We start from the raw sequence: 16,774 nt of genomic DNA, 5'->3' as shown, positions 1-16,774 counted from the left end.
TTAATTTAGTTTTTTTATATAATCTATTCTTTAAAAAGACAGGCATATTCTTTCAGATTTGAAAAAAATTTAAAAAATTAAAAATCGGAATTAATCAAAATTAATCTATAGCCTTTAAAAAATACTTTTGATATTTTTAACCTATATAATCAATAAAATCAATGGAAAATAAAATATTTTTATAAAACAAACTTTTGGAAAAGGTTTAAGATAACTTCATAAAAGTAGCATTTAAGTAGGATATTTTTCTTGTCTTTTAAAAAAATGCAAATTAAACATAGTTAACGTCTATTTAATTAGCAAGAATGGTAATAAAATATTTCAATAACTGCTTAAACCTTTTTGTGGCCATGTTATTTACTTAAACAGAAATTCTATTTTGTCAGAATTATAAAAATAATGAAGTATTTTCAAAAAAGCTTGCAAAATAAACGTAATTTTATCAAACTTCCTCACAGTTTATATAGGGTATTGTTGTAAAATGTTAATTATCAAAATAAAATCTTCAATTTACAACGTTTAAAACACCTAAAAGTAAATTCTAAGCAAAATTAGATTTATTTCCTAGATTTAGAGTAGCTGCGCTACTTAAAAAAACATCTAGTATTAAAACCAATCAGCTGATCAAATTGCTATAGACATCATTTGTTGGGTTGTTATTAACTGAAACATTTATTTTCTTTTTAATTCTAAAACGATGCTTGCCATGCTAAAAACGCTACGCCCCGCTAGAAATTAATCCCCTCTATTTTTTAATTTAAGTTTTACAAAAAAAAAAAACAAGGACCACATCTGTTCAGCGGATAACGAGTTCCTTTGCTAGAGACAGATATACATTAGGGTGGGCCCATTTCACCCTTTTTTTAGATTTTACTGTTATCATAAGTTGTGGAAGTCATATATATGTATGATAAGCCACATTCAATTTTCAAAAGTGACTTGGCTCTTATGGCTGCCGGCGCGCGGGGGTTTTAAATAGTACCCACCCCCTTCTAAAACCAAAAATTGAAATTCCTTCAAACACAGGCATGTTGCATATCAAAATGACCGCATTGAAATGCTGATTGCGAACCTGAAAATCGTTTTGAAAAATATTGTTCCTAATTCGAATTAGATCTCATTAAGTACCTAAAAACAGCTGATTTAGTCAAAATTGTTTTAGATTTTAGAAGATTATTTAAAAATAATTTCAGACTAAATCAATATTTTTTAAAACGATTTTCAGATCTGTAATCAGCATTTCAATGCGGTCATTTTGATATGCAACATGCCTGTGTTTGAAGGAATTTCAATTTTTGGTTTTATAAGGGGGTGGGCATATTTTATACCCCCCGCGCGCCCGTTGTTTTAAGATTAAAAAACCTCTTTCAAGTTTTACAGGGTTTTATATTGGCCCAGTAACCCTTGCCAATGTCTACTAATGTGAAATTCCAAAATCGACCCACCCTAATATACATACATCCCGTTATTTCCATATAAGGACTAGCGGCTACGTACCCTTAAATCCTCTAGGGACACTTGGGGATAGGAAGGGGAGAGAGGGGGGGAGGGGGGAGGGGGGGTGGAGAGTCGCAACTACACTTAAGATCATAGTTTTTCAAAAATTTTAGAGGGTTATTTTTTGTTAGGAGCAATTTTTATATTGTGGAGGTACCCTTTCCCAAAATAGTTATAAACATGGCCAGGACATATATAAAGCTTTAATGTAAAGAAAAACCATATCTGTCTAGCAGTTAGCGAGATCCTTTGAGACAAATAGATAAATAGACATCATGTTACTGTTATATAAGGATAAAAATCAAAGACGCCCAAGCTTTTTTGGGATTCAAATTAAAAAAAGAGTTATGCGACAGGTTTGTGGGTAAAATGATGCACGGAGTATCAAAATGCAGTTTCACACTAACTTGAAACTTATATTGTGGGATCAGAACAAAAATTTTAGTATTATTTTTTTATGAACATTCTTCTTATTAATATTTTTGACAAACTGAATTTGTGATATATTTTTATTCATGAAAGTACCCCCTTGCAAAAATTTCAGAACAAACTAACATGCTAAAATTTATTGGGTTATACTTTGATCATTGTCAAAATAAAACATTTATGACAACAACCATTAGTAGCAAAGCACAAAAAATCTTGTAATGGTCAAATGCACAAAGTGAGAGCAGATGTTAAGTTTTCTTAACAAATACAAATGAGAGGAGAGAATATGTAATATGTCTTTTGAAGCATGACCAACAGACAGACAAAAAGGCATTGTAAAGAATAAATGTCAAAAGAATCTTCACTGAATATTTCAGCTGTCTCCAATAAGACCTAATAAAATTACATTTTCCCCTTAGTGTTACGGACTAACTAACACACAGAAAAAGTGAATTATAGAGTAGCTTCACCACTAAAGATTTGATTCTGAATAGTATTAGCTCAAACACACCCTCACTCCTGTTAAGAATTAAGTAAATTATACAATATGACATTTAGTCAAATTTCAAACAAATATTTTTTCATTAATTCATTTATAAAAATCAATATTATAAATATGAACTCACAAAGAGACGTTGTATGTTATCATAATACATTTAGTCTGCTATGTAAAACAAAACAAATTTTTTTCTTCTTTCATTGCAGGGATGATTTTGGTACAAAAAACAACAAAAAAAAATAAATTATTTTTAATTTAATTTGATATTACCGTACAATATTTCAGTGGCGTGCGAAGCACTTTGTCTAGGGGGGGGCATTTTTAAGATTTTGTAAAATTTTGCCCCCCCCTAAATCAAAGTGCCCCGGGGGGGCACTTTGCTTTAGGGGGGGGCATTTTGATTATATATACTAATTTTAAATAAGGGCGTTTTAAGGGGTGGGATTATTTGATTATGGGCCTCCTAGTCCTTATCCCTTCTTCCCCATCCCTTCCCCCATCCCTATTTCCCATTTATATCCCCCACCTCTTCCACCCACCCATCTCTTCCCCCCCCCATATCTTCTCCCCCATCCCTTCTCCCCACCCTGCAATGACCGAAGGGAAGGGAGCTAGAAAGCATCTTCGAAAAAATAGTACAGAAGATAAATTAACCTTTCCCACCCCCCCTCCACCACAAAACATTTTTAATGGGTGGAAGGGGATGTTATAAAATCTCAGCAGGAAGGATGAATAACCCCATTAATAAAAATTGGGGGGGGGGGGGAGATAAAAACACTCATTTTGGAAATAATTTACCAAAAATTAACCTAATATGAAAAAATGATATTAAATATTTCTTTATTGTTTGACAACAAGGATGACAACATCTTTAAGTAGCAAAGCACAAAAAATCATTAATAAGAATACAGACAAGTAGATTTAAAGAGCATCTGTTGAAATAAATATATATTTTAGGTAGAAAAAGTCACAAATCCTTTTTTCTGTATGTTGTGTGATGACAGTCAAAGTAAATTCATACTGGATGCTCGAAACAGCGAGAAATTTTATTTTTTTTAATAATATAATCCACAAAAAAATTTATTGTACCATAAAAACCAAAAATATAATGAACTGTGTAAAAAAAAAAAAAAAATTACTTGTCCTTTCATTGTAATAAAAAGCAGAAACCATTTGAAAGGGTGCGAAGCGCAAATTTTTTTCTTCAAATATGCAGGGAGGGAGGGGTTTTTGGGTTATTTATTACACTAGTCCCCAATATTTCATAGCAGAAACCATTTGGAAGGGCGCGAAGCGCAAATTTTTTTCTTCAAATATGCAGGAAGGGAGGGATTTTTGGGCTATTTATTACACTAGTCCCCAATATTTCATAGCAGAAACCATTTGGAAGGGCGCGAAGCGCAAATTTTTTTCTTCAAATATGCAGGGAGGGAGGGGTTTTTGGGCTATTTATTACACTAGTCCCAAATATTTCATAGCAGAAACCATTTGGAAGGGCGCGAAGCGCAAATTTTTTTCTTCAAATATGCAGGGAGGGAGGGGTTTTTGGGCTATTTATTACAGTAGTCCCCAATATTTCATAGCAGAAACCATTTGGAAGGGCGCGAAGCGCAAATTTTTTTCTTCAAATATGCAGGGAGGGAGGGGTTTTTGGGCTATTTATTACACTAGTCCCCAATATTTCATATAAAATTTTCTTATTCGTTGGCTCAACAACTTTGGGGACTTTAATGGAATTTTGATTGGTTGGTTAATTAAGTCGAGTTTCAATACATTTCATCCACTAATTGTAATCTATATAAGGGGTAATTTTGTGTATCATCATTGGGGATGTACAAAATTTCTTTGGTAAAAAGTTTATTTTATACAAAATAAAATACTTCCTATAACCTGGTTTGTTATGTTCAGTGAAAAAAGATTATAACCTAATTTCTACACTAATTAAAAAATTTGGTAAGGTTAAATGAATAGTAACGGTCTGTTTGGTGCAAAGGGCCAAAATTTTTTTTGGAGTATTTCTTGATCTTTTTTTTTTTGGAAACTTGGATAGTTTTGCTTTTTGTAGGGTAGGGGGCAAAAAGGGGCATTTTTGTTGACCAGGGGGGGGCAAAATGGGGCATTTTTTAACATTTAGGGGGGGGCAGGGGGGGCGGTTGCTAGGGGGGGGCAGGGGGGGGCGTTTTGGTCGCTAGGGGGGGGGCGATTGCCCCAAATGCCCCCTTCGGTTCGCACGCCACTGCAATATTTTTTTATATACATAATTTAAGAAATATATTCATAACATCTTCACCTGTCATAAAGACGACATATAAAATCAACATCCTGATAAGGATAATAAAGTTTATGTTAAAAATTTTCAAATTCATTTTATGCTTAAGAAGGAACGAGAAGGAATTGAATCTCAACATTAACTTGTTATTTTGCTTGTATATTTATCATATTTGTTTACAGTTTATTGGTAAAGTTTGGTAATACTTTATTTCGAGTCTATCATGCAGTGATAACACACGCACTGTGGCAGCTGTTCTACATCTCATTATAAACACCAAGCTATATGAAATAGAAATAATAGAGATAAAACACCAAAGCCTTAACTAATTAAATCAATGAATGATATCTGCAATGAAACAAGGATAGGAATGCACATAGTTATATTTTCATGTATGAGCATATAAAATAAGGTTATACTAAAACATATTAATGAATACAATAAATAGATTGAGTTTCGGTAGGGCAAACTCTTGCCAGGAATCTTCTTTATGTGATAGCTCTAACATAAATAAAATTATCACATAAAAGTTTACACACAAGCTTGCCTTTTATTGAAATGGTGCTTTCTCTTTAGATGCTCAGCGAGAACAGAACCCCACCTTCCATATTTTTTAAATGAAGTGAAAATAGGGATATTGGTAGCATTTTTCTTTTGCTAAAAATTAAAATACAGATTGATCTTTAAACCCTGTCGTGTCCTATGACTAAGTAGAAATTCCCATATTTTTAATTTCAATCAAATAAGGGTAAGGGGGGCGGTTGTGTGTTCGACTAGTCAGATTGAGGGAAACAACCGATGAACTTTTTAAAATTTCCGTCGTTCAAACTTTATCAAATATTGTTTGTAGGACCAGATGATAATATTCAAGCATACCTGTGTATTCTGGAGGACGGCTCCCTTGACCCCCGAGGCTTCGCTCAATTCTGTTGACCTGGAAGTCGGAGATTTGATCGCAGTACATGTAGAGGTAAGCTGAATTAATTCCTGGTTGATTATAGTTCTAGTTTAATTTATACTAGCGGCTTCGCCCCTAGCCTCTAGGGGCTTTGCCCCAAGAGGTATAATTACATCTTCTATTACTTACCCAGTAGAACGGATCGCAAATTTTCGCACCTACCCAGCAGGAAAACATTTTCCCGTTTAAATAACGAATTCGCAAAATTCGTAAAAAAATAGTCTAATGTGTTCTCAAGAAAATTACTACTGGTGCTGCTCATAGTCTAATGTGTTCTCAAGAAATTTTCATTTTGGGGGGTTGGGGGTGTCCCATCCCCCAAGAAAATAGCTTAAAACCACCACAGGACCGATAGGTATATACCCTGAAGAGTAGAATCCAATCGGTTCAGTGGTTACCAAGATCTTAAGCTTCAGACGGACGGACAGACAGACGGACGGACGGACGGACAGACATCAAGCTACTTTGTATTATAGATTATGTATATTAATGGATATATTATTACTTGGATCTTACACCAGATTTTCATCTCCTCTAATAAAGTGAACCACGCAACGGGCTAAAATAACGTTTCCCTCCTTCCCACTTTTAACTTATTCCCTCCCCTCCTACTGGATTAACGAACTGACCAATAAATGACAGGAGAAATAGCAACGTAATTTTTCCCTTGCCATAATATCCATTTATATATCAAATTGAAAATCAAAACAAAAAAGCTAATTCTTGGTTAAATCTAATATCATTCATTTTTATAGAGAAAAGAAATATGATGCGTTGTAGGTAGGTATATTATTGCTTATTGAGCAATTGTAAAATTTTTAACCAACTTGCAATAATTTAGAAAAAAGATATTGAACATCGCTAAAAAAAGCATGAATAATAAAATATTCAAGCAAAAGTTCACTTTTTTTCATGTCATCTTAAAAGTTAAAATAAGTAGGTATGAAAAATTTTTCCCAACCCCCTTCCCTTTTTTCTCCCCTTCTTACCCACTTCCCTTTCAGCCTCCCCCCCCCTTCTTACCCACTTCCCTTTCAGTTACACAAAAACAAGTTTTACTGCAACTTTACTCCAACAAAATATTTGATTTTCAGCAATTTCAAATGGAATTAGTTGGCTGAATAGCAGCCCCTGTTAATATCCAACAAAAGTTTACTTTTTTCATCTCAAAGTTAAACTGAATGATAGTAGTAGTAGTAGTAGATTTATTTTCCAATATAAAAAAAGACAATAAAATAATATACGATAAAATAAGCATAAGTATATTTATAATTATAGAATATCATATTTGTGTTGCTTCTGCAGTTACATTGGCAGCTAAGTTGTCGCGTGAGCGGTGTTGTCTCTAGCTGTTGAATTTTAAAGGAAGAATTAATTTACCGAATTCTGCCGCACATCTGAAAATTTGGCTTATCTTTTAATCAACCGCAAATTTCTAGACAAAGCTGCTGGGCCTTATGTTTTATTATGCCTTTCCTTTAGCTGCAGCCGCTGAACCCTTACTGACGAAATTTTTCAGGACTTACCTTAAATTAACTTTAGGAGTTGAAAGACAAGAATGGATATTTTTCTGACCTTTTGGCGGCTGAACTTGATTTTGAAGAGTCAGCGAGAACCGTTCAGCTGAAAGCTAAACTTGTTTGGCAGGTATATAGATAAATCTTTAAATATCATTATTTTCTAAATATATCAAATGCTATATTAATGTCAATGTGACTGATGATTATTTATAATGTATTTGTTAATAATTAGAAATAATCTATCTATACATTCACTTATATTTACATGTATCTATCTGTCTATTTAAACATTTTCATGTTAATCTATCTATCATCATTTCATAATTATATATAATAAAATATTATGTTAATTTCCAGGTGACCGCTGAAGTAGATCCCTGGGTGTACTGTGTTGGTGAGGAGAATGAGAAGATCAAATATCTGGCATCCAGCAGCACACTTAACAGACCTCTACCTGGAGAACGGGAGGCCGAGCACTCTAATGTCGAAGGTTCTTTTTTGTGCAAAAATATTTATAGGCTTATCAAATATATATGCCCCAATTATGATGAATGAAATAACCCCTAATTTAGCTTAAAAGTGTTGGTGAAAATTTTAATCCAGTAAATGCCTTACTAATACTTGCGGTTAAATCATATGATATTCCTTTCATATTTATTCTTTATTTTAACATTTTCGGAGTTTAGTTGTTTATTTTAAACCTTTTCAGGTAAAATTGACTCAATCCATCTGCCAGCTGGTATAGTTGTAACTATTAACCCTGACTCTCTGAGTAAGATCAGGGCTACGGAGATGGGTGGATCTGGTGCTGCCTCCGGACAGTATAACAAGGTTTATGTACACAGGTACACAAATAAAATTTTAAAGAAGTTGTATCAACTTTTTTTTTTATAGCTAGCCGGTTCTTTTAGTAAGTAGTAGATGTAAAATTTTTCATAGAATTCAGATATGCAATCGGTTTTTTTGTAGACCTCTTATTTTTTAAGTAATTTAAGTTTTTTAAAAAAATAATTAAGTCGGTTTTAAGGTACTAAAACGCAACAAAATAAAAGAAGAAAATGGCCAGTAAGAACAAAAATAGTAAGATCTTTAATTTGACACCTTACTTTTAAAATTCTGTTGAGTAATTATTGAAAAAATCTATTTTTTTAACCTCGGTATAATAAAAACTTTAGACCTAAATATTTTCTCAAACAGACATAAAAAACATGGGTTCATATATACCTTCAGAATCAGAAAAATATTACGAATCCATTGTAAGCAAAATTGAAAAAAATTAAAAAATTAAAGAAATGGCCAATTATTTTTTTTGTTCAGACAACACTATTGTCTTCCCTTTTTTACCCCCTCTTTACCCCCTCTTTACCCCCTTCCCATTTTTATACTCAATTGAAGAATTAAGACGTTGCCTGTACAATATAATATGATATTTTCATATAATTCCTTTTATTGTAGTTTATATACTATATTGTAAACTTTTTTTTTCAATTTTGCTTACAATGGATTCGTAATATTTTTCTGATTCTGAAGGTATATATGAACCCATATTTTTTTATTTGTGAAATAATAAAATTAAGTTCAAAGTTTTTATTCTCGTGGGTTAAAAAAAATCGATTTTTTCAATAATTACCTGAAAAAGTAAGGTGTCAAATTAAAGATCTTACTATTTTTGTTCATAATGACCATTTTCTTTCTTTTTTTTGTTGCATTTTAGTACCTTAAAATCGACTTAATTTTTTTTTTTAAAACTTAAATTACTTAAAAAATAAGAGGTCTACAAAAAAACCGATTGCATATCTGAATTCTATGAAAAATTTTACATCTACTACTTACTAAAAGAACCGGCTAGCTATAAAAAAAAATAGTTGATACACCTTCTTTATAATTATACTAGCGGCTACTTACATAGAGGCCTTGAAAGGCGCTTGTTGTGGAGGGGAAAATCTACCCCCCTTATTCAATTTTGTTTAAGAAGAAAAAGTAAAAAATAATTTGGAGGGGGGGGGGGGATCATTTTTTTCAAGATGCTATTATTCTTTTTAGGTGACAGTTATTAGTTTTAAACCTTCCCAGTAGAGAAGAACCATATCGGTTTAATGGTTAGTAAGATGCTTCGGTAAAAGGAAACACACACACACATACAGACAAACTCAAACATCCTGTTACTTTTATATAAAGATTTCTGCAATTCCAAGGGAGGAAGGATTAATTTAAAGATCAGTAAATTCTAAGCCTTCAGAACATGGTCTATGAGTGGGTTTAAATGAAAGTATCCTTTCCATTTCATTTCATTTAATCTTACTACTAGTTTCTTAATGTACTAAATACTTGAAATTACGGGATCTCATTATTGCAGTTGTCTCCCTTTGTTGATAAATTTTTAAACGGTGTAGGTATGTCTGAAAACAATTATGCCTAGGGTTTGTCCATTTTAATTTTATTAAACTGATGACAATGATGTAAAAAAAATTGCCCGTCTTTTACTATTCTTCATCTTTTTCAACCTGATATTTTTTAAAGGCAAGTCTACAGAAAATTAATTGATATTTTTGTTTCCAGGTCACGAATCCATATAAATGGAGCAAAGATATTGACAGATAAAACTCTGGATATAGAACTAAAACCAGGGGATAAGGTAACACATTTTAATTTTGTAGATTTTTTACTAATGTTCATAATTTTATAAAATAAAATATGTTGCATTAGCAAAGAATCTTCTTTATTTTTCTTCGTTTAACCTTTCTTTTATTTTAATAGAAAAGTAGTCCTATTTCGAATTTTATTTACCTTGGAGAGGGAATAAGTAAAAATTCTTTAAAATCATACAAACTACAATTTTCTATATCAAAGACTACGGCCGTGCCGCTAAATTCAAGAGATGTCATGCATTTCTTAATATATATGAGGAGATCTTATGAACTTTCCTTAGTGTAAACTTAGTGTGTTTGTGTAAACTTTGTAATCATTAAAATTATTTCCTATTTAGGTAACAGTGGACATTGTGAGAAATCGCTCGTATCCGGAAGACCCTCCGTTCGCTATGTTCCCCTCCCACTGGGTTGCACTGGCTCTCCGCTCCAATACAGTGGTCAGGGGGGTTCAGATTGCTGCTAAACTCAAGGAAGAGGTAAGATATGTATTATGTATTAATCTTTGTGGATTCTTCAGTGAGTGAAAAAACATAGGACTACGGCTAATACTGGTATCTAAAGTTTTATGAATGTCCATTATATTATTTGCTTGGTCCGTCGGTCTGTCAGTCATGATACAAAAAAATACATATTTAAAACGTTTCTTGATTTGATTCACGATTGTCCGTATTTCCTTCTATGATTTGCTTTGCTACTTATGGATGTTATCATCATTGTTTTTAGAACAAGAGTTGTGAAGAATACGGAGAAGGTGTGGAGAAGGCCCGGGTTGTGTACCTCAGTCCACCAGAGGATGAAAGAGGTCCCGCCATTTCGGGCACAGCGGTCATTTATACCGGTCAATACTTGGGCCAACGGGTGGAATTTGATAGGTAAGATAATATTGATCAACATATATTGGATTTTAATAATAAATAGAGTCATGGCTTTTCAAATTTGATTCCTTATATAAAAATAACAGGATGTCTATCTGTAGCTTAGGACAACGATTACCGCTGGACCTATATTAATCTCTATGGCCTTCGAATCTCATTCAATTAAGATATGTAATGCTTTTGATCGATATTTTTGTATAATTTATTCTAGCCATTACTGATATCTAATTATTTATTATTGTTTTAGGTCAGTTTGCTGGGCTTACAGTTTCTCATTGGCTAAAAGTGATCTGGGTTACTTTATGAAAAAAGGTTAATCATTATTCATTGGCTCAAAACCTTTGGCTACTTTTATTGTATTGGATTAGTTGGTTCTGAATTAGGAGTGTCCAAACTTTTCAACCAATAAATTCAATCCACAGCAGATGTTACCATCATTTATCGTTTGTTGTCTTATCACTTGATATCCCTGAAACTCCGCAATTTTTAAACAAATCAACCTTGTATTTTTCAGATGAATGTGTGTATGTGAAACTAAAGCCATATAACTCCTACTGCGTGGACAAATTATGGATTGGGTTCACTTCTGGCGGTAGGAAGGAGGGATCTCTGGATCCAGGACAGATTAAGCTTATGAAGGTAAGTAGGTAGTTCTTTATTAAGTGTTCTTTACATTGTTGTGTATGAATTTATTTCATCTCCTATAAAAAGCGAAGGTCCGTCCGTCCGTAACGTTGAGCTCTTATCGTTAATTTAGACATAATGGTATTGTTCTACCGATTTTAACCTTTTCATGATGATTCCTATAACAGTACGAGGAAGCGTAGCAACTCTATAATCGTTACAAGAAACAATAGCTCTATATAAAACTTTTAAATTTTTGATTAAAAAAATTGGGAATAATCCCTCTCGTGGCAAAATAGCTTTTTATAGTTTATTTTAGGTTAGGTTAGGTTATATTGGGTTAGGTGATTCCCCCACAGGGTTAGGCAATTGGCCCCGCAGATAGAGAAAAGCTACTGTGAAAACTACGAAGAATCGCCCCTTAAGGTGCGTTGCCACGAAAGGGACTATACCCCAAAATTTTGTATGGTAAAATTATCCTTCTGATTTCTAGATAATGATTCCTAGAACAACAAGCGAGGCATCTGTAATTAAATCCTAATAATGAAAGTATGTCCTTTAACTCTACAAGAGTTATTGCTCGTTTGTCCTTCCTTCTGATTTTAGAGCTTCGCTTTTATGGTTGTTGTCATCCTTGTTATATAAACAAAGTTGCACCTTTGTGGGTTATGCTATTAATGATATTATCTTATCCAATATGTTTTTAGGACAACTTGGAATCTAAGGGGCTGTCACAGACAGAGTTTGATGTGATAATCAAGGGACAGTATGCATCCAGAAAATTTATACCCATGGAGAGACAAACATACAAGGGTATTGTCATGTCCCTTCATTTTGAGGGAGACGTTGCTACCAGGTACAAATATTAGTGATTTCCCTTAAAGGGTCTAGTAAAGCACTGAACCGTTCCCCACCCTTATTTAAAATAAATTAAAAACAAGAGGGGGCGGAGTAGTTTTCTTGTGTTTATTTCTTTAGGTGAGGTTAGGTTATATTCTTGCAGATTATCCAAGATTCAATAATGCAATGGTCGCGCATGGCTACAGAAAATACACACCCAAAAATTATTTTCTTACGCGCATTTATATGCACTGCGAGATAAACTAAACATTTTTGATTGAGTCATGTCTACTCATTACTATTAATGAACAAAGTAAGAACGTATTGTGTAAATTAAACCTATTAAATGTTTTATTAATTTAAGAAACATCTTACCATAAACTGTACCAGATCCAAACTTAATATTAATTTTTCTAGCATGACTATCAAGCTTCCCAGTGGGGATCTAGTGAAGGCCGACAGAGAAGTAGCTTATGCTTTTGGTCATTGGATGGGCCTAGCTGACATGGCTTACTGTATGGATGGAGGTAAGTTAAAATAGTTAAAATTTGTTTCTTCAAGCTGTTGTTGATGTTTTGACTGTAGTGTTCTCTTGAATAGGGATGAGATATAACCATAGGAGACGAGGAAGTGTTTTTTGAATGATCTCAAACTCCTCTTTATATTACGTGGATTAATCAATATCAGACCTGCTTTCTTGTTCTCATTATTACCTTTGCCTCTCTGGCATGTCAGGATTCCTACTTTAATCCTATACTATCGACTAAAAGACATTCTACTTGAAAGACGATTAATTACAATGTCACTTAATAGGATACAATTTCTTTGAGAAGACCCAAATAAAACGTTGGTTATGTTTATTTTTCAGAACAAGTGAATTTGGAGATGCCACCCAGATTCTCACAGGACGACGAGTGTGCCAGCCTGGTCTGGATAGGTGAGCGGCCAGAGTACAGAGGGATGGCCACCCAGCCATACCAGAGTCTCAATATCAGCAGGAGCCTCCAGGCCTGGCTTGGCAGGATAGGCATGGAGATGCATGCTTTTAAATCTCTGGTAAGTTGTTGATTTACTGAAGAAAAAGATGTTTTTTAATGCTATTTACACAATTTAAGAATTTATTTTCTCGTATTTATTTGAATCCGGTGGATAGGAACCGGTTCTCATCTATACGAAAAAACTATGTCTAGCATCGTATTATAACCAGCTTTCTACGAATATGAAAATGTACAATCATAAGATTAAAACCAGTTTTTTAGCCCCAAGGTGTGAGAAATAACTATTAAGAAATATTATTAAATTACAGGGATCTAAAGGGATAAGACAATGACCGTAAAATTGATGTACATGATGATACATAAAATTAACCACTCTGTAGATTGAAACGTGTAGACACTGAGCCAACCAATCAAAATTTAATTGTAAAGTCAACTAATGAGAAAACTGTATTATAAAACTTATGGGACTAGTGTAATAAATAGCCAGTGTTCCCTCCCTCTCTGATTGAATTAGCTTACTTAGAAATGATATTTTTCGTATTATGATTTTCTCCCAAAGAGTATACAAAGGAAGTCTAAAACATAGAAATCTATTAGTAATATCATAAGATTTAACTTTAAAATTATATATTTTTTTCTAGTGTGAAGGAACTCTGCCACCCAAGAGAAGTTTGAATCCTGTGCTGAAATCCTCCAGCAGTCTACCTGCAGGAATTGATCATGATACTCTACAACAGGTAAATAGTCGTTCTGAATTTTTACTGAATTCATTTGCGTCAAGTTATTTAGGTCTATCTGGGATTTTTTATTTTTAATGGTCTTTTTTTGTTTAGGCTTCCTTGCTGCAAAAAATGAAATCTCAAATGGGGAAGGAAAAAGTTCTGGACTTGATAAAGAATCTTCTTGATTCTGAAGAAGATAACAAAGAAGCCTCTCCCTCAACCTCTTCAAAACCAACCAATGCATTTGTTCATACACCTGGAGCTTCTCCTTGGTCAAGTACCCCTACAGCTGCTTATGGGCCAGGAGCTGCTTCCACGGGATTATTAGGACCTCCTCCTGTCGCATTTACTAGAGCACCGCAAGGACCCCCTCCAGTGGCAAGAATGGGTGTACAATCATCAGCATCAAACCCTTCATCATTAATGTCACTTTCTATACCCCCTCCGTTAGTTAACACACAGCAACAAAATATGTTGAATCCCACATCAACATCAATTTACAGTGCTCAGCAACAGCCACCGCCATTTAATTTGCCACCACAATCAACCCAACCGCCCACAGCAACAAATGTTGGTGGTTATCAATCACATTACTCAGCTGCGTCCACTATCGGAAATGGATCTCAACAACCCCAAGCAACACAGAAAGCTGCATATCCCAACTACCAGGCGGCCCCCGCAGTTTATAATCAACAGCAATCAATGCTGAGTGGGCCACCGCCGCCCCCACCCCCAATTGCATCCACTCCAGCAGCCCCAGCTAACAACAGCCAACAACCCGCTTTTATGACTCACATCAACCAACAAACATTTAGTAATTTCAACAGTCAACAACAGCAAAGATTTCAAAATCAACAGCAAAGATTTGACAACAACTTTAACCAAGGATATGGAGCAGTTGGCCCTAATAATCAACAGCAATTTGGCGGCTATGGAGAAATGCCCCAACAACAACAACAACAATACCCTACACAAGGACCTGGATTTAACAACCAGGGATATAATCAGCAACAACAAGGATATGGAGGACCACAGCAACAGCAGAGAGGTGGTTATCAGAATAATCAAGGCTTTGGTGGCCAGGGCTTTAATGGGGGCAATTATGGACATGGGCGTTACTAATCATTAATTGTTCTTTTTTCACAATTAAAAAAGATACCTACCTAATAATTTCTTGCCTGTCTTAGAAGTTTGAGAATTTGATGTAAATGGGCATAATTTTTTTTTAATTTGCTTGTACATATACTTTTATAATAATTTAAGCATTGCATTATACTGTATTTTTGTGATAATCGATTTGTAATTTGAGCTTTTTCTTTACCAATAAATATTTTTTCTTTAATTTTTTAATTCATTGAGTGTGATAATTTTAAAACTGATATGTATTAATTATTTTCAGGTTTAAATTATTTTTGAATTGCAGGCATAAATTTTGCTTATTTTATGCGAAGTTATATATTTTGGGTTGGTATTGTGTCAGTCCGTCTGTCCTGGAGTAATTGCTCAGATTTTCAGAATTTGTTTTTTAAGTCTTTGAAAATCAACTTATAAACATATAGGTAAACATTCTGTTTTTAATTTACTTTTTTATATTTGTTAATTTTGCATTTCAATAATTAATTTAAAATGAGAAAGTTTGAGTTTGTAATTGAAGGCATTTGGCATATGCAAGGATATGGGATAATGCATCCTATTAGTTTTTTTTATAAAAAAAATCTTTTTTTTCTTGTACATCATATTTCTGGTAGTATGATAAAGATATCAGCAAAGCATATTTAGTAATTTAATAACTAGCAGAAAGGTTGAAGGCAAAACAGTTTATTTCTTCAGATGGTATATCCCTGTAATTGATATGAGAGAGTTAATATCTGGATGTGGGTAGCAACTAAAAGAACTATAATGACTATGACAGTATACTTATTGTACAGACCAATGGGAAATAGACTTACTTTCGGCATCTGTCCACTATGAAAACTATATACAGTATTTTTGTAAATGGAAAGAAATACTGAATGATATTTATAGAATAGATTGTATATATTACTTCAGACCTCGAGAGAGATTATTTAGTCCTTTGACACGAATTTTGAATGTGAATAATATTATCTTTATTATTAAACTGTAAGTAATCATGATCAATTTTATTGTTTGTTTGTGATTATACCATGTTATGGATATATATTTTTTTGTATGTGTCATAAAAATAATATCTATACAGGTTTGTATTAGAATGGAGATTCTGAATATTCTAATGTATCTCTATTATATCCGGTAGTCCTGTAGGTAGGTGGATAGTAATAAAAAATTATTGTTATATAATAAGATATTGATGAATCTAAATATTCTCTATTCTGTAAATGGGAAGAAATACCAGAATATGTTGATTACTCTAAATAATCTCTATTATGTACAGTAGGTAGTCTAGAGATGGATTGAAATTATATTGTATTATAATAAAGATGATGCTTACTCTTCTAAACAATCTATTAAATCTGGTAGTCGGTAGATGGAAATGCTTTTGTATTATAATAAAGATGTTGATTACTCTAAATAATCTCTATTATATCTGGTAGCCAGTAGATGGAAGGAAATACTATTGTATTTTAATATAGATGATTACTCTAAATAATTTATATTATATCTGGTAGTCTGTGGATGGAAAGAAATACTAGTGTATTATAATAAGGTTGATGATTACTCTAAATAACCTCTATTATATCTAGTAGTCTGTAGGTGGAAAGAAAATGATTCTAGAAAATTATTATCCTTCTAATTCTACCGGACTTGTCACAAATGGAAGGGAATTTACATCAGAATTTAAAATTAATTTTTTACGAACGAATCTACTTAATAATTTTAAATATCCGTCCGTCAGTCAGCATACGTTTTTGG

At 33.3% G+C, this 16,774-nt stretch overlaps 1 protein-coding gene across 1 annotated transcript in view; it reads left to right on the top strand.

Moving 5' to 3' along the window:
* The window catches only part of LOC145327770 (uncharacterized), a 42,721-nt gene extending 27,497 nt beyond the window's left edge, over positions 1-15,224 (top strand). The window contains exons 36-49 of the mRNA XM_080171329.1: positions 5,545-5,664; positions 7,195-7,299; positions 7,530-7,662; positions 7,882-8,017; positions 9,732-9,807; positions 10,159-10,299; positions 10,547-10,695; positions 10,946-11,010; positions 11,213-11,337; positions 12,030-12,178; positions 12,580-12,689; positions 13,031-13,218; positions 13,802-13,897; positions 13,994-15,224. Of these exons, the coding sequence (XP_080027455.1) occupies positions 5,545-5,664; positions 7,195-7,299; positions 7,530-7,662; positions 7,882-8,017; positions 9,732-9,807; positions 10,159-10,299; positions 10,547-10,695; positions 10,946-11,010; positions 11,213-11,337; positions 12,030-12,178; positions 12,580-12,689; positions 13,031-13,218; positions 13,802-13,897; positions 13,994-15,004 (2,604 nt within the window). The 3' untranslated portion in view covers positions 15,005-15,224. The remainder of the gene's footprint in view (positions 1-5,544; positions 5,665-7,194; positions 7,300-7,529; positions 7,663-7,881; positions 8,018-9,731; positions 9,808-10,158; positions 10,300-10,546; positions 10,696-10,945; positions 11,011-11,212; positions 11,338-12,029; positions 12,179-12,579; positions 12,690-13,030; positions 13,219-13,801; positions 13,898-13,993) is intronic.
* Positions 15,225-16,774: the final 1,550 nt, after the last annotated feature.

The sequence above is a fragment of the Acartia tonsa genome, chromosome 1 (assembly GCF_053477335.1).
Source record: "Acartia tonsa isolate MP-2025a chromosome 1, ASM5347733v1, whole genome shotgun sequence".
NCBI lineage: Eukaryota > Metazoa > Arthropoda > Copepoda > Calanoida > Acartiidae > Acartia > Acartia tonsa.
Note: the sequence above shows the minus strand (reverse complement) of the source record. Positions and strands in the feature narration are given on the sequence as shown.